At 50.2% G+C, this 17,794-nt stretch overlaps 1 protein-coding gene across 3 annotated transcripts in view; it reads left to right on the top strand.

Annotated features, from left to right (window-relative positions):
• Positions 1 to 320: 320 nt before the first annotated feature.
• The window catches only part of LOC8050408 (AP-1 complex subunit gamma-1), a 45,323-nt gene continuing 27,849 nt past the window's right edge, over positions 321 to 17,794 (top strand). The window contains exons 1-9 of one of the 3 annotated variants that reach the window (XM_029995444.4): positions 321 to 423; positions 3,324 to 3,901; positions 4,154 to 4,230; positions 13,231 to 13,239; positions 14,690 to 14,785; positions 14,838 to 15,328; positions 15,385 to 15,439; positions 15,498 to 15,725; positions 15,781 to 15,908. In XM_029995444.4, coding sequence (XP_029851304.1) covers positions 395 to 423; positions 3,324 to 3,901; positions 4,154 to 4,230; positions 13,231 to 13,239; positions 14,690 to 14,785; positions 14,838 to 15,328; positions 15,385 to 15,439; positions 15,498 to 15,725; positions 15,781 to 15,908 — 1,691 coding nt within the window. In that variant the 5' untranslated portion in view covers positions 321 to 394. Of the gene's footprint in view, positions 424 to 693; positions 812 to 3,323; positions 3,902 to 4,153; positions 4,231 to 13,230; positions 13,240 to 14,689; positions 14,786 to 14,837; positions 15,329 to 15,384; positions 15,440 to 15,497; positions 15,726 to 15,780; positions 15,909 to 17,794 lie in introns of those variants that run through there. The other 2 variants (XM_029995446.4, XM_029995445.4) reach the window with 2 other exon arrangements.

The raw sequence follows: 17,794 nt of genomic DNA, 5'->3' as shown, positions 1-17,794 counted from the left end.
GCGTGCATTAAAATCAGCAATTCGCGATAACCTCACGGAAATGGCTGCACCTCATTCTCTGTCATTTCGAACGTCTGCCACCAAACTCAACGGAGCAAACGAGCTTTGACGGCTGTGGGCGCAGAAAGCAGACGACGAGCAGACGGCGAACAGATCACGTGACACATTTACTCGATTTGATCCGACGTTACCCACCGATCGAGGAGGGTAGCGCGAGTGTTTACTCCGGAGTAGACAACCCGCTTCTGGGGCGCTGGGGGCGCTAGTTCTGACGTCATCGAGTAAGCGCGAGTAAGTTTTGAAACGCCACAGTACAAAACCTTTACTCGGAGTCGGATCGAGTAAATTTTGGAACACAGCCGAAAAGTGTTTTGTTTCACCAGATGGCAGCACAATGGACCTCCAGGCGGCCCTTTTTTCCAGGTAACGTCCGCAGCTCTGCAAAGTCACTTTTCAGACGAATTTTCGTGTTTCACGGATGGTTGTCCGAATAAGAGGAGGTGCGCGTAAAGGCGGGCTTTGTTTTTTCTCCGGCGTGAGCAGGCTGTTCTGAACGGGTGGCAAACAGTCGCCGGTCGATAGGCCGTCACACAGGCCGGCGCCATCTTCGGCTGCTTGGACCCTGGTTAGGCGTAGCCGTACGCTGGCAGCGGTTCCGAAACTTGGCGGCCAATGCTACCGGCTGCTGAGGAGGATCTCCCGTCCTCCCGTCGTCTGCTGTCCGTCGCTTGGGCAGCAGGGGGCCGCTCTTCCGAATAATCTGGGACACCGTTTTGGGGGCGCTTCGACAGGGTTTTAGGCGTGGAAAGACGTGAGTGCTCAAGCGAGCGAAGGCTCCTCTTGGCTCTTTGGGCTCCTACGGGAGCTGTTCATGTCTGGGCACAAGCTGGGGCTCAAGTTATACGTGGCTTGGAGGTGACGGCATCACAACATGCCTTCCCACCTGTTCTGGCCAGGGAAAACAAAATCGTTGCCGCAAAATGCATGGGGGAGGCGTTTAGCAGCGGGTGCCTATCGTTTCGTCGACACCAACGTTTCAGCGACACTTACACAAATTGTACACGGACATTTCATCGCGCGTGTATCACTGGGGCGCGTGTTAACCTAGCCGGCCCACCCGTTCACGCCGCTTTGCGGCGAGTCTGGGGTGACGCGTTACAAAAATGTTAAACCACCTGACCCACCCGTAGCTCTAGGGAAAAAAAAAAAAAAAAAAAAAAAAACTGTCGTTGTAGCGTCGTTCGATGAACCGATCGCCACCGCTCAGCAGTCGCCACATTGGCGGCTGACGCGACCTCGACGCAATCCACAAGGCACACAGTGTCGATGATGCAAAGCGAACCCGGCGAGGGCTTGCTACCGGCACGCACTCAACAGCAATGCACATATCTATGGCCACCAGTGAATACTACCTGTACCCGTTTCAACCTTAAGCTGGCAGGACAGCAAAGGAAACAGTATGAGATGGCTTTGCAATATACTCTGGCAGCACAGTCTTTGCTGTCAGCTTCAAGGTGAACCAAACTGAGCTCCTACTGGTGTGGCTTATCCTTCGAGCTGCGAGGAATCCCCGAGCTGGTGTCGGTAGGAGTCCCTCGCCTAGGACTGCCTTGGGTACTTGTAATGTTATGGTTGCGGGGACTGGGTAGACTCCGGGTGTTTGCCCTCCCTCTGCAGCCAGGTCGTCTTACTGGACGGAAACGCCCTCCAAGGGACCAGGATCTGCAGCCTTGGCTAGGTTAGAGCTTTGCAATTGGTCGTTGGAATGATTTGCCATTCCAGCGGCCCATTTGGGGCATCACTTCCGGACAAGGGGAGCAGTTTAGTTGAGTCGGGCCGGCTGAATGGGAGATGCATTCAATTTAGCGCATGTTCTGGCTTTAATGCCCTATTTTCTAGAAACTGCACAGCATGCTTTTCTTTTCCTAGTATTGTGTATTCAAAGTTTTCTTTGGGCAGTTAAAACAGTTGGTTGGGCAGTCGAAACTGAAACTCGGGAGCGGCAGTAATCGGCCCTTATTGGCTTGTGACTTTGGCGACAATGACACTATTCGGCCACTGGACATGAGCTAAGTTGTACGGATCTCTACTGCACGATTTCCCACAAAATTGAGCGGTCGTGCGCATCCGACAAACAGCTCGAGTCGTCAGCTCGGGCACAGGCTACACAAAAACTAGAAATGTAAAGCCAGTATATCTTTAGCACCAGTTGACAGTCACATTCCAGTTCGAACTTTCCTAGAAATTGCCTTGTCATTTCGATGCATATGCTGGATATCATCCTATCATGTTCCCTAAGCAATATTAGTTTTTGTTTCGACTTAAACTTGAGCGTAGTTACCTTGCTGTTAGGTGTACTGCAGAAGAAAGGTGTTTTACGGAAGGTGAAATTGGCAAAATAGTTCTAGCTGACAGTAATTTCTCAAGTGCACCTTCTGAGGCTCCTGGGAGCGGCGTTCCCCCTTTGCCATTGCAATCTGTTTCTCCGTCTCAATAAGCCGTTTTTCTTTACTTGTGCTTTTGTTTCTGTTGTATTTTTGGTCAGCGTTTGTGCGCACACTCTGGTTGCCACACCAAATTGGGCAAAAACTTTGGCCAAATTGCATGTAAGGCTCAGTCAGTTTAGGCACTGGAGAAAATCTGCCATCTGCATTAGGTCCTCATTTCAAACTCATTTTGGCCACATTCTGCCCATGGAAAAGCACAGAGAAACGGCCCAAGCATGCAGCTGATTTTACCACACCGCTGTCTCCCTTTCCACACAATGAATTTTTTCTGCTCTGGTTGGTGCCATCGTGGCAATGAAGCATCCATTGAATAGATGCACGCACAAATGCAGTGTCTCAAGTTGCAGCGGCAGATGCCATATTCCAAATGGCGTTTGCTGAAGTGAAGGCTAGCCAAAGCCGGCTGGGGGGACAACTCCGAGAGTGGGAAGCAACCTCCCGGAAAACCCGTGACGTTTCCAACGAGGCCTAGTACTAGCTCGGGGCAGAGATTAAAATCCATTTTCTTAGAGTTTAAAGCTAGCGTTGCTTCGTTGACTTTAGCAGACGCCATTTGGAACTTCACTGGGCTCTTAAGCTGCACTCGGTGCACACCGAGGTATTCCATTGACGAGTGCAGCCTATCTGAGATTAACCCTGCAGTTGTCTGCACCGGTGCAGGCTGGTGAATGGAAGGACTATTGCGGCGTTTGTGCGTGCGTCGATACAGTAGACTGTGGGTTGCTGTGCCGACCGTTGCGAACGGACTTAATAGGAGACTGCTGTGGTGCTTAAATGCGGTGTACAAAGGAGGCGTCAAAGGGGGAGCATGTGCAGGCTGACGACGGGCATGCCGACGCCCATGCGCCTGCGGGACCTGATCCGGCAGATCCGGGCGGCGCGCACGGCGGCGGACGAGCGGGCGGTGGTGCAGAAGGAGTGCGCCTACATCCGGTCGACCTTCCGGGAGGAGGACAACACGTGGCGCTGCCGCAATGTGGCCAAGCTGCTCTACATTCACATGCTGGGCTACCCGGCCCACTTCGGGCAGCTCGAGTGCCTCAAGCTGATTGCCTCGGGACGGTTTACGGACAAGCGCATCGGCTACCTGGGGGCCATGCTGCTGCTGGACGAGCGCCAGGATGTGCACCTGCTCATCACCAACTCGCTCAAGAACGACCTGGGCTCGCCTACCCAGTTTGTGGTAGGCCTGGCCCTGTGCGCCCTGGGCTCGATCTGCTCGCCCGAGATGAGCCGGGACCTGGCGGGCGAGGTGGAACGCCTCCTCAAAACCTCCAATGCCTACGTGCGCAAGAAGGCGGCCCTGGGCGCCTTCCGCATCATCCGCAAGGTGCCCGAGCTCATGGAGATGTTCATCCCGGCCACCCGGTCCCTGCTCACGGAGAAGAACCACGGTGAGGCCACCCAATGTGGGAGACCCTAACTGCCGGACTAAAGTGCGTCCTTGACGTACTTCCAGTTTTGTTCTGTCGGGGTGCGGTCGGTTGGAGTATTATGTTTTCTTTTGACTGCGTTCCTGCGCTTCCTCTAGTCACGGGTCGGCAAAAGCTTGGCTGTTGCAGCCCGCTTGTGGCGCACTGCTCACCCGTGGCCGACACGAGTTGGTCCCTGGTGCTTGGCGAGTGAGCAGTGACTCTCCCTCGCAGGGGTGCTCATCACGGGGGTGATCCTCATCACGGAGATGTGCGAGCGGAGCCCTGACACGCTGCAGCACTTCAAAAAGGTGGGTTTCCCCTTCGAGCCAGATTAATGCCACTTTGGCTCCACATCCACTCGTGCACCCAAAACAAACCCGCACGTTGCTCTCAAAAAGCCACATTTCTCTTTCCTCTTTTTTTTTTTTTTTTTTTTTTGTGATTTGCCGCACTTGTACAAATGTTTTGCATTCACGATTTTGAAAATTAATCTAAATTTTCCCTCTTAATCGACACATTTTTGGTGTTTCGGTGGTTATAAAAATTCTCTTTCTGGGCTCCTGTTTGTTTTGATCAAACTTATACGCAATGCCGAAAAAATGTTTGGTTTTCATTAGCTCCGCTTTGAAAGTGCCACCCCCTTCCCTTTGGTGGTTGGAAACGTGCATGCACATCTGAGCACTGGGGTTCCCAGGGGGATTTTGGAGCACATTCAAAGCCACTTTCATAATGCATGCTCAGAACCACCGAGAGCAGGTTCCCCTCGCGTGTCCGTGACTGGATTGGTTGGATGGACCTGTATCAGCCTGCACCCGTGCAGAGAAGTACCAAGTAGCTGAGTTTGAGTTTGGAGTGTAAACGGTGCGACAGGTGCAAGACCCGTCCAAAGAGACTTGACCAGTGCAAGGGAGTGCAGGAAACTTTGAAGCAGGATTGTGTGCCACCTGCAAACCTTCCTTGGAGGTCTGTGGCATGTTGGTTGTCAGCCGAAAGGCAGGAGAACTCTGCTCGGAGTGTGACCTTGGGGTTCTTGATATGTCGCGAGTTTGCCCCATGTGTTTGCCCCACCTCCTGCGAGCTTTGTCCTTTCTGGGAGCCCTTCGAGTTGAGAGCTCTCGATAAACCGGCTGCATGTGTGAGCGAACATGCAGCAGACAACTCACAGACTTTGCCCGACAGCATGTTTGCTTTGTGCACAGCACCAGCCTCTGTCCTAACTCTGTGCATAGAGCAAATGGCGCCAGACAATTTTGGTGGCTCATTTATGGCCTCTTCGCTCCATGGAGTCCAGCATTAACACGTCAGTCAGGGTGGCGTCTTCAGCGCCGAGAGCGCATACACAGTTGACTCTCTCCTATATCCCCATTTCCTAACAATGCAAACAGCACTTGGAGGAGTCTGGCGGTTATCTTTGTTGTCGTCGATGGGTGCCTCCTTTGTTCTCTGCTTCTCTCCGGGGTTCTGTCTGCGATTCCTTCGTCTCAATTAGTCTGCTTAGAGCCCAAACCCTGGGACCCTCAGCAGATCCGCGTATTACCAAGTTTGCCCCTGAAGGAACTGGACATTACGTGGAAGAAGGAATGGCTGGTTTGCATCTTTGCCTTGGAGTGAGATGACCTCTTGCATTCCACTGCGATGTGGTGCGGATGCCGTTTTGGAAATGGCACTGCAGTATGAAGCTTTTGTGCTGTTTGGGTTGTGATCCAAATTGCTGTTTATAACATTGTAAGAATGGTTTGAAGGGCACTGAAGATGTTGGAAACCCATGGACGAAAAGAGGGACACAACGGTCTTTTGTCGTCCCGGATTGCCAAGATGTCGAAGATGCACCAGCCTGCCTGTACATATCAAAGAATTGTTTGGAGGAAATGCACCAGTGTAATAACAGAAGCAGGCTAGCCGATGGATGACGCCAGTGTCAGTGGTGGCAGCTGTGACGCAGACTCGAATCCAAATGTGTGAACCAAGCTCTCGGATATGGCTGATTATTGCAGCTTGGTTTGGTGATTAGTAATTACCCTAAAATACCAGGGTAGTGCCCGTCCCACTTTCACTGAAAACTGGGTTAATCTAGACATGGGCGCTTGTTCGGTCAAATCGGGCGCTTAACGTATAATTTGCAGAATTTCCAAGTTTGAAACATGTTATTAGTTGGCCCTCGAACCAAGTGGGCGCTTCTGCAGTATTTTACAGTACAGTTGGCACACGTGGCTCGCAAAAAATTTCACGCGGGCGAAAGTGGGCTACGCTCGGCGCGAAGCTCAAGGGGACGGCCCCGGTGGGAATGCGCAATCTTGCACCGGAGGTGTTCTTTTGAGGAGGGAGCTCGTGCCAGACATTGGCAACTTCGGTCGCACATTTTTTTTTTTTTCCCAGTTTATTTGTCAAGTGTGGCACTGACGAAAAATCCTGGCAGAAAGAAGTGTGCGAGGGAGGCCAAACTTTGCGCGATCTGACTCGCTCAAGACGACCAAATTGTACGGTGGGATTCTGAAGGCAGCCTGCGTGTCGGGTGGGAGGGGTTGTCATTCACAGTGCCAGTCCAAGTGTTGGCTTCCTTAGACAATAAGTTGTGTCGGTGAACACGAAGTGAGGTATCAATGTGTAGAGCCGCATAAAAGAGGGCAAACTTTGCTTTTCTACCCGAGTCTGGGGTATCGCCATTATGAACCTGGAATACTTTGGGCTGTACCCGAAATGGATCGAAGCCAGTGGGGACATCTGGGAGATGTGGAAGGTCCCGCAGCAGTGAGGGGACGGCGCCGTGCCTTCCGCATGTGTGCTCAGACGTCTTGTAGATCTGGCTACCTGACCGGGAGCGTGTGTGGCACATAGGCAGTCTGGACGTGAGCGCTCTGCAGCAGAGCCAGCAAGACCCGTCCATGCAGTGCCAGAACAATGCCCCCGACATTGTTGTGGCACTGCATGCATGGCCGGTTGTGTCCTTCCCAACGGGATGGTGCACACGTTGAGTAACACCCGGCAAAATTTCTCTATAACAGCAGGCACGAGAAGGCTTTTTATGCTGCAATGTCCCGGTGACCTGCGTGCATAATTAGTTTAGATGCCTATTTTATGCCTTACATTTAAAGGGATACTGCAACGAAATTTCAACACTTTTTCTTTGTGTATTCGGGTTCAAGGGAGCATTATCATTATTATCACCATTATCATCATCATTATTATCACTAATCGCTCGTTGAAAAGACGCGAAAAGGAATTTTAAAACTAATTAAACGATTAGCAAAGAGCACCTGGTGGATGTCGCTAACGCCTCGTTTGTAATGCCCGTCTAGGAGCCTTGACGGGTGGTGACAATAACTGTCTCGCCTCCAACCACGACTTGAGAAAAGCTGAAGGAGGAGCCCCTTTCTCCCCGAGACTCTCTTTTGTGTGTCCCAGATGTCGCTATTGTCCCCCTACAAGATTATAGAAGATTAACCCGTCACATAAAATTCGTACAAAGGCAGCTTTTGGATTACTTGCCGTGGCCCGATCGCTAGTGTGCTTCGGCTGCTCTCAGCGGATGCTACGAGCCATCGGAGCCTATCCAAGGCCGTGTGAATGTCACGTCACCTTGGAAGAGGGGGCACAGCAACGCGCGGAATTCATATCACGGGCTACGTCCACAGAGCGGGATTGGCTGGGATAGATCGCAGGGCGTCTGCTGCGTCTGTACGTAAGGTCCCGAGACAAACTACGTCGCGATTGCGGCGAATGTTACGTGCTCTCCACTGGCTGCTCTCCGAGCGTTTCCCAGAGTGTGCTGTTTGTAACGAAAAATACAGGCATCAGGCTCAATATACAAACTTGTGGTTGTCATTTACGGATATTGTGGATCATATTCAGCCCATTTGTAAACACGACGGGTATATTTCAAATTTCGTTCATGTATCCCTTTAAGAAAGAATTCTAGCAAGAGGGTTTCTAAATCTCCTTGTCTATGGGAGAATACCCGTGACTATGGGAGAATTCCAGCTGGGCCTGATTGTCCGCTACTACATGCTGAATAATCTGCGCCCATCTGCACTCAATCTGGTTATATCCCTCTTCAGCAGAATATGGGACGAGGGACATTTCCCATCAGTATGGATAATGGCTACAATCATCCCTATGCTTAAACCAGGAAGGAACCTAGATTGTGCTACTACGGTAGTTACAGGCAAATAGCGTTGCCAAGCTGTTTTTGTAGAACCCTCGAAAAAATGATTAATAGGCGGTTGATGGGCACCTGGAAAATCATTGCATCCTGGATAAATACCAGTGCGGTTTCCGCTCATTCCACTTGACACAGGATCCATTGGTTTGATTAGACAATACTGCCTCTTGGTGTTTTTCAATCGGGAAAGCATATGGTAATGCTTGGCAGCATGGACGTTTGAGTGACTTGATTGACATTGGTATTTAGGGCTACATGTTCCATGCCATTGAAAGCCATTTAGGTAGACACTTTCCGGGTAAGGCTGGGGTCTCCACACTCGCGGTGGTTTGTGCTGGAAAATGGTGTTCCGCAGGGCCCAAATGTTACCCTATATTATAAAAACCAATTCTCTCGTGCGTGCTATACCACCATCAGTCCACTATTTGCTGTATGTAGATGCTTTCAGATCTGTTTTCTCATGTAACGATTCAATCTGCGAGCGCCGTGTTCCAACCAACTATTAATGTGACAAGGTAGGCCAACAATATCCATTTTAACCCCTTAAAGGGGTACTCCGGCGATTTCTTCATGGTCCCCGATTTGCTTGAAATTTTGCTAAACTCGCCAAGCAACATCGCCAAAATAGTATCCCATATATTAGGTCAAAATAATTTTTTTTTTTTTTTTTTCACGAAGTTATTGAATTTACAATTTTGGTCCTCACCGTGTTTTTCAAACTGAAATTCTGTACTGGCAACAACGGAAAAGTGACGCCAGTGGAAGTGCAGGGGTTCACTTTGGACTGTAGAATTTGTTCCCAACTGATTCGAAGCAGTTTCATGGTGTCAAATGAAAGCTTCCCGCGCTCCAGCACAGCCGCCTCGGTGGCTCCGAGGCGAGAGCGCCGGCCTACGGATCCCCAGGTGGCGGGTTCGAATCCCGACCGAGGTGCCCGCAATATGACGGAGGCTTATAGCGGAGAAGGCGCCGTGTAACCGAGCTTTCGGTTGCACGTCAAAGATCCCCAGGTGGTCCAAATTAATCCTCAGTCCTCCGCTGGGGCGTGCCAGATGCCCGTCATTGGTTTGGCACGTAAAACCCCCAAATTTGACTTTTTTCGCGCTCCAGCACGGAACAAATGATTGGCATATTCTATTTTTTAGACTGCTCGCTCGACTGGCAAGCTTGCCTTCCACTGATGTCACTTCACTGAAAAGTGTGGGTATATTTGAATGTTGGTTTTTGAATCATTTTCATTTGCCGATTTTGCAATAACTATTACGGATTTCGCGATACTAAATAGCATACCGGAAAGGGTAAAGGCCGGGGAGTCAGAAAATATAGTTAGTTGAGGTAGCTCAAAAATCGCCGAAGTACCCCTTTAAAGGGCAACTCCGCTTAATTTCAAAAATTTTGAGATAGTGGCCGATTTTGCTTTTTGAAGCACTCAAAAACAATCCCCAATCCTTTGTTACGCGAAAAATGAAATATTTTTCGCGTAATTTTACTCTAGCCATGATCACAAACCGAAACGGTGGCAAAGCCGGACAACATTGTATATTCGGCATCACTAAGCATGTACACCCACGTGTTATACAAGGGGAAGAAGGAGCTCCCCTCTTATCAGGATCCTCCTTTGTGCCTCCTGGATTAGCACAGGCGTCGCTATTCTCCTCCCAGAAGATTATAGAAGATTAACCTGTCACTCAAAATTCTTACAAAAGCAGCTTCCCTCTCCTCCTTTTACTTGGTGTTCAAAAGTATGCGATGTAACAGAAGCCACGCTCAACGAGGCGATCGGCTTATCAGTAGTATCAATAGTCGAGCGCCGGGCCGGCCGAGCGCGTCACTCACGTCGTTCACGGCGCTGGCGCCACCCGTGCTCTCCCCGGGAAAGAAAACAAAATTGAAAAAAAAAAAAAGAAGCTGTACATGCTTGATGACGTCGCGGACGTGCCGGGAGAAGGAATTTGGAGGAAGCGGAAATGCAGCCGGGCAGTGTTGTCTGGCCCGCACGTCTCATCCAAAACCAGCGGATTCGTGCTTGTCAAACTTTGACAGCGATTTTAATGAACTTCTAGGCGGAATTCCGTCGTAATATTTGCCATGGGGGTTTTGTAGATGATATCAAAGAGAACTGTATAGTTTTGCACTACTGGAAAAGAAGCGGAGTTGCCCTTTAAGTGCCAACATTTTTTTTTTCTAAAAGTAACCTAAAAGTGCCAGATTTCTTTTATTTCAAGTTGTTATTCCTCTAGTATTACACATTAAATTTGAAAAGTTTATTTCGCAAAAATCAGCTGAGGCGAAAAAAATATTTGCCAACTAAAACGAGTGCTGCCTGCCATCTATGATCAGCGCCGCAATACTACTCGTCCGAGTAGTATTGCGGCGCTGATCATAGATGGCAGCACTCGTTTTAGTTGGCAAATAGGGCTATTGAAAAAACCACTGGACGAGCTAAGCTCGTCCACGGCATTTTTAGCCAGAAAGTGGCCGACGAGCTCGGCTCGTCCAAGGCACTTAAGGGGTTAAGTTCTCCACCGAGCAAACTGCTTCTTTGTTTCTCACGAAAATGTGATGTGTTGCCAATGACTTTGTTAACCATATACAATGTACCAGTTGAGATAAAAAAAAGAGTATAAGTTTCTAGGGCTTAAATTTAAATCTAAGCTCTTTCTGAAAACTAAAATGCCATAAATCCCTTCATATTCTGATAGCTGTCTCCCACATGATTGGGGGTTCGGATGGTTTGTGCCTGCTAAGAATCTATAGGTGGATTGTACGGTTACGCCTGTATTACGGATCAATGAGGGCATCAACACTGAAAATTCTGTCACGCATGACTTGCCACCGGTGCGTTTCGTACATCCCCTGTGTCTATGCTGAAGCTAAGGAAATATCCCTGGAGGCGAGCTGTCCTATGTATTCCCTTGAGATAAGTATCGCAACGTCTGTGTTGAGTACTACTAGTCAAGGGAACAAACAAACCTTCCAAAGTATTGCGGAACAAGACACCGCCGCTGTCTCGGCTAGCCTTCAGACCAACCCACCTGTTGCTCAGCTTTTGGGAACACCTTGAGAGCATAGTTTGCTCATCATAGACACTCACTGAGTACACTAAGGAAAACACTGGAAGTCTTAAAACGGGAATTTTTTCAGCTTCAAGATCCAGCCTTTATGCTGGTGGCACAAAAACTGAATCTTCCGTCGGCTCTTCCGGGGTCGGATCATCACTTAAATGTGCGCCAAGGATTAATTCCAGTGCAGCTATCAGACCACATCTTCAAAAAGAGGTATCCATGCTCTGTAGTCTACACTGATTCACTAAGTGCTCTGATCACTCGATATAGCGTAAAACCCTCTAATCACTCAGCTGCAATATAAAGTGGTTGCTGCAGCTGTGAAAAATAAATTGCATCTTTTGCTGGGTGCCACATGGGTGTACCTGGCAATGAAGGTGCTGATCGTGCCGCGTCTCCTTTAAAGAATGTAGATTCACGACATACCCTATCAAGACTACAAAGCAACCATAAAGAAAGCATTGGGTGTGAGTGTCAAGAGGAATGGGCCTTCCGAGCCAACGACAAACTCCATGCTGCGAAGCCAATGAGGAGTGGGCGAATGCCCGTTGTGGACCGTTTTTTCCAGATCTGCTTCGCCGAGAGCATCCACCCACGTGTGATCACTGTTCAGAACCATTATCTGTGGTGCATATACTTCTTGAGTGTCCCGCATATCACAGATGCTGCCAATTCCACTTCGCCCAGTTTTACTCGGCACACATGCCTTTACACCTTGCTCTTCTGCTTGGAGATGAACCTTTCATACATGTTCTTAAATTCCTAGAAAGCACCGGACATTTACGCCGACTTTAAACTTCCATTGCAACATTAACTTTTTCATCTACATTATTTATATAAAGATTATCCTTTTATCCTATCACTAGCCACTAGAGCCCTCTTTCTTCTCTAAAAGCCGTTTCTTGAAATAGTTGAAAATTTTGACGCTCTATAACCTTGGATGCTTTTGTGCCAATAAAATCCAGTTAATCAATATGTCAGTCATACTTAGAAAAAGGGTGTCGTCTTTTTCCCCTTTCTGGGTTTTTTCAGCACGATTGTGCTCCAGCTCGCATTAACCCTAGTTTCTTTTCCTTCAAACAAGGTCGCACCGAAACAAATGCTAAATATGAAACTATCGCGTTTGATAGTTTATTTGCAAAGGACGAATAGCTCTAGGGTGGTTTCATTTGAAATTGAACACTTGTCTCAGGGTGTGGGTATTTCGACTGGCTTCAAAGATCTCTATATAACAAGCCCATGTCCGTAATAAACTGAAATTTTGTTGTCAAATGTATTTATTTGATGAAGTGAAGCAAGGTGGGTGGGGCTGCATCTCTAAGAGCGAGGTGGCGAGGCCTCCCAGGGACCCGTCGAGTTGTGTTCCACAAAGCCCGCTCGTGTCTGGGTGGCATTGAGCTGCAGTGTGCTCCATCCCCGGATGGTTTGGTGCAGCTTTGGTAGCTCGTTGAGGGCTCTCAAAGCACACTTTCCGCTAGCCAGAAAAGCTTGTGAAACATATGTAGTGGCGTGTGCGTCCATTGTGAGCGAGGACACAAACCGACGGTGCCTTGGCTCTCTTGTGTTTGGGAGGCCGGGCACTGAGAAGGAGCGCGGCGGCTACGTCCCGAGCACGCTTGGAGACTCCGTCCGAGGACGCCCGGGCAAGAAGCGTCCCAAAGCGGCCGAGCTGGAGGGGTGACCACTTTTCACTCGCCAATCGAGAGTATTTGGCAGTGACTCTGCTCCGGTGTCGACTCTCGTCGTTGGTGCCACGCCGAAGGCCATTTTGTAAGAATCGTTGGATGGTGCGCAGAAGACGCTCGAAGCAAAGTTGGCGAAGCTCGTATTTTGACAGGGGATGTCAAAATATATAAACTGCTCTTTTGACGGAGGAGATTAGGGTTCTAAAAGATGATGTAGTTGCACTCGCGGAGTGGAGAGAATGGACGCAAACACCGGGGGTTACGTTGCGGCCAATGTGGCCAAGGGCTCTTTGGAAGCGGGGACCACCGCTGCCAGGGGCCAACCGGAGGAGGCAGCCTGGGTCTTGATGCTGTCTCTCTCTCTCTCTCTCCCCCCCGGCTGTCGTTGGACGGCGCCAGTCCGACGAGGTACTGCCTGCTTCCACTGCTCGGCATGCCGCCTGCCTGCCCCTTGCCCTCGCGGGAGGCGCCACGCGGTGCCCGCCCGTCCCTCGTCCAAGGGATCCCGGTTTGGGGAGGCCCCGGCAGGGGGACGAGCGCCCGCGGGCGTCTCCGGGCCCACTCCCCGGGCCTTTGGGGTGCCGGTCGCTCGATGGTCCGTGTTGCGCGGGAAGCTTGTCGAGGGAGCACTCCAGAGCAGTGGCAGCCGACCCGCAAGGTTTTCCCGTGGTGGGTGGCCGCTGCTCGGGAGCGCTCGTCGCTTGGAGAGAGGGCTGCGTGCTGGGTTCGGACGGTGCTCTCCTGTCGGTGGGTGTGCATCCAGGGGGGTTTCCTAGCTTGCCTAGACGGAGATTGGACGCCTGACCGGCGTTCGGCTGGCTCTCTGGTCGGATTGGGTCCCTGCCCAATGCCAAAACGTTAATCTGCCCCGCGCTGGCTTTCGCTAATCTGGCGCTTGGTTAATGGGGCCGGATTATCTTAGAAAATGAAACGGCTACTCGAAAAATGAAATAATGCTAGTTGATACACTTGCGATTGCTTACCACAGGCTTTTAGCCACTCCTTTTAGGCAAATTGTTTCTTCTCAGTGAAACGGCCTGGGCGAAAATGAAGGTTTCACGAGCCGTCCGAGACTTTTTGCCACACTCGCGGTGGGTTTATCCTGCCACACAACTTGTTTATTAGATGGTGGTGTTCTTAGAAGTGTCTCCCCAGATGATACTTGCCATACTTGTTGATCACTCTGATCTTAATATGTGTGTTATGTATGCTATGTGTATGCTAGGGCTGGGGTGGAAAGTGTGAAGAGTGTAGCACTTACTTTGGAGGGCACAAAAGCACTGATATTTGATCAGAAAGAACCCAATCCTAAATGCAGTCTGACAGTATCGAACCTATTGCCACTGCGCTGGATGGGAGACTCAAGAAGTGGAAAACAAGACTCGTATGAACGCGCGAGCCTGTGTTTGCATTCCCACAGTGAATAGGTACCCATTCATTCTGATCAGAGCTCAGCCTCCCTCTACATAATGCAAGTGGAAAGGCATTCAGTCTATGCCAACCTTATCCGTAGGAGGGAGGTCTTCCTTTTGTCCCCAGATATTCTGCTCGTGGCACGAGGAATACATGTGGAAAGTCTTTTGCTCGTATGAGACCTCTTGGAGCTCGAAGGGAGGAATTGTTAGCTGCTCGGTTTTCCTCTCTGGTCTGAAATGGCCTATTATTTACACTCGGGTGGTCATTCTTTCGACACTAATGGATACTTTTAGAGCAGTAAGCAATAACGACCGGAAGCCTGCCAACCGAACCTGGTCGGAGCTAGCTGGTGCAGCGCTTGGGAGCCGAGAGGACGGCCCGGGGAGTGGGGGGGGCGGGAGGAGGGTGATGGAGTTTCCCCACGGGTGGCTTGTGTGCGCAGCTGGTGCCCAACCTGGTGCGCATCCTCAAGAACCTGATCATGGCGGGCTACTCCCCGGAGCACGACGTGTGCGGCGTGAGCGACCCCTTCCTGCAGGTGGGTGGGGCGGCCTCCCGGAGGGACGGCCCTCACGCCTGGCCCCTCACAGGTGAAGATCCTGAGGCTGCTGCGGCTGCTAGGGCGTAACGACCCGGACGCGAGCGAAGCAATGAACGACATCCTGGCCCAAGTGGCGACCAACACGGAGACGAGCAAGAACGTGGGCAACGCCATCCTGTACGAGTCGGTGCTCTCCATCATGGACATACGGTCAGAGAGCGGGCTCCGAGTGCTGGGAGTCAACATTCTGGGCCGCTTCCTGCTCAACACGGACAAGAACATCCGCTACGTGGCGCTCAACACGCTGCTGCGCACGGTGCACGCCGACTACACGGCGGTGCAGCGCCACCGCAACACCATCGTGGACTGCCTCAAGGACCCCGACGTGTCCATCCGCAGGAGGGCCCTGGAGCTGTGCTTTGCACTCATCAACACGCACAACATCCGGGCCATGACCAAGGAGCTGCTGGTGTTCCTGGAGAAGGCAGACCCAGAGTTCAAGGCTCTCTGCTCCTCCAACCTGTTCATTGCGGCCGAAATGTGCGTCCCTAACCCCCCCCGCCCGAGGAACTCCCCAAAACACGCTTTGTGTGCAGGTATGCTCCAACCAAGCGGTGGCACATCGACACAATGATCCGGGTGCTGAGGACGGTGAGTGCCCACCAGGGCCCTCTTGGGGCGGCCTGCTCAGGGCAGTGGGGCGGTGCAGGCAGGCAACTACGTGCGGGACGACGTGGTGGGCAGCCTGATCCAGCTCATCTCGGACACGGAGGCCCTGCACGCTTACACGGCCCAGCAGCTGTGGCGCCAGCTGGCCCTGGCGGACTGGGCCGCCACCCAGCCCCTGGCCCAGGTGGCGGCCTGGTGCTTGGGCGAGTACGCCGACCTCCTGAGCCAGAGCCCGCCCCCCGGCCAGGAGGACTGGGAGCCCTGCACGGTGAGCCTCCTCTCGATGTGCGGGGCCGTTCTGTCGGACGCTTGCCCTGTCGCAGGTGACGGAGGACGAGGTGCTGGACCTGTACCAGAAGATGCTGAGTAACAACCAGGTGCAGCTGGTCACCAAGGAGTACGCCCTGACCTCGCTCATGAAGCTCAGCGTGCGCCTCGCCTCGTCGGCCCCGTGAGTCACTCTCGCTTTTGCGGCCTTTCTGCCCGGGTCTCTGCGCTCGCCCAAGAGCCAGAATTGCTCCAAAGTTGGAACCAGAAAGGTTGCAAACTACCGGAAAATGCCGATATTCGAGAAAGAAGAAATGAATGCACGGGAGCTGATCCTGCACATTCCGGGCAAAGAAACTTGTTGATGCAATAAACACCTTGTGTTAGAATTGACCACCCGTCACAGCAAACCTCAGCTTCCGAGCTGGAATAACTATTGTGTGCGAACGAGCATCACTGCATAGGGCGGCAGCTTGCACCACCCTGTTGGCAGTGGCGGCAGCAGTGTGAGGCATGCCCTGTGTTTTATGGGTCTTTTTTTTAGAAAACGGTCACGAACGAGCATTACAAAAACTGGCACGCTGGGATGGTTCCGCACATTTATATATCAAGGTCTGCTGCCGAGAGCGGCAGGTTTTGAAGGTAAATAATAAAATAAATGAATAACAAAAAGAAACGAGCCGTTAAATTGTGCTGCACAAAGCACACTTGGTGTCATTCCCTGGTCTTTTTCGGTGTGGTCGAGCCTGTGGGATTTCTATTAGTGGCAAGGGTGTACAAACGGGCGTGATAATCTTGCCATTTGCACCGTCAGCTTTGCACCTTTTGCACAGGTGGTAACTTTAGCATGCCCACGTGCTTTGAGTCTTTCTAAAAGTTGCTCATTGGGTGGTCTTATCTGATGCTCATCCAGTGTCTAATTGAAACCATATCTTTATTTTGACTAAATGGCTAATTAACAAATTTAGTTAAAGGGACACACCCCCTGGGAGGGTCAACTTTTGAGCCCTTGGCTTAAAATTAATGAAATTTACAGGGTAGGCTGCTGGTCATGCTAGAGGGTGTATAACAAAATTTCGAGTCTGTTGGTTACATGGGAAGGAAATTAGAGTAGCTTCTATCAGCAACACGCCTACATTGTTCAGTTAGTCTATCGGAAAACTATCACTATATTCAAAAAAAGGTTTTTGCTGGATATGTAGCAGAATGCCTAGGGGGTGCGGCTATGAAAATGTTTATGTAAAAGTAATTTATTTCTATAAATTTTTTTTTTCTGCAAAATTGGTCAATGTTTTGGTGTTCTCTGTCTTCGACAAAATGTCAGCATTTTTTATAAGCGACATCCGTAAAGTAGCAAGGAAATTCCATAGTCGCATTCCTTATTAAATTTCAGTCAGGAAAAGTGAAGAACGAGCCTTCCCTATATTGCCATTATCAAATGATAGATTGACTAAAATGGAATTTATACCAAAAGTGGAACGGAGAAAAATGTGTTCAAAGTGCTCCCAACCATGCCTTTTCTTTAGCTTCGGTGGAGAGAAAATAATTTATAAAAAATTAAGTATGCAGAGTAATCTTTCTGGGAATACTCTCTAGATGTTGGTGGATGTAAATATGTCATTCTTCAAGATCAACTTTTTTTTGCAGAATTTTTTTTTTTTTTCGGGTAGTGTCTTTGTTAATTATCAGACTTAATGCGACGATTAGCCCCCTATATTATGCCCCCCTGGCCATATAACTCCTTAAGAGACTGCATTAGTGTAGCTTTCACAATTTGTTTGAACATGTAAAGCCTAAAAAACACAACCCTGTATAGTGCAACTGAGTGTTTCCTCGTCAGATTGTACAATTATGGTCTGGGTCATATTTTTTGTATTTATGTGAAAACATATATGTGAAAGCCATGTTCTTGGGAGGAGCATTCAGCTATGTATGAACGCTGTAGCTAACGTTCTTCCGGAGATATGAAATTTCGAGGCGTGGAGATTGCCAAGACTCTGGTACTTTTGCACAGCCGTCAATTTCACATTAAAACATGCACATAGGAATAATTTTTCCTCCATATTTCAT

This window comes from Ixodes scapularis, unplaced genomic scaffold (assembly GCF_016920785.2).
Source record: "Ixodes scapularis isolate PalLabHiFi unplaced genomic scaffold, ASM1692078v2 PGA_scaffold9__187_contigs__length_104089568, whole genome shotgun sequence".
Taxonomy (NCBI): Eukaryota; Metazoa; Arthropoda; class Arachnida; order Ixodida; family Ixodidae; genus Ixodes; species Ixodes scapularis.
The sequence above is the reverse complement of the archived record's forward strand: the minus strand, read 5'-3'. Positions and strand labels throughout refer to the sequence as shown.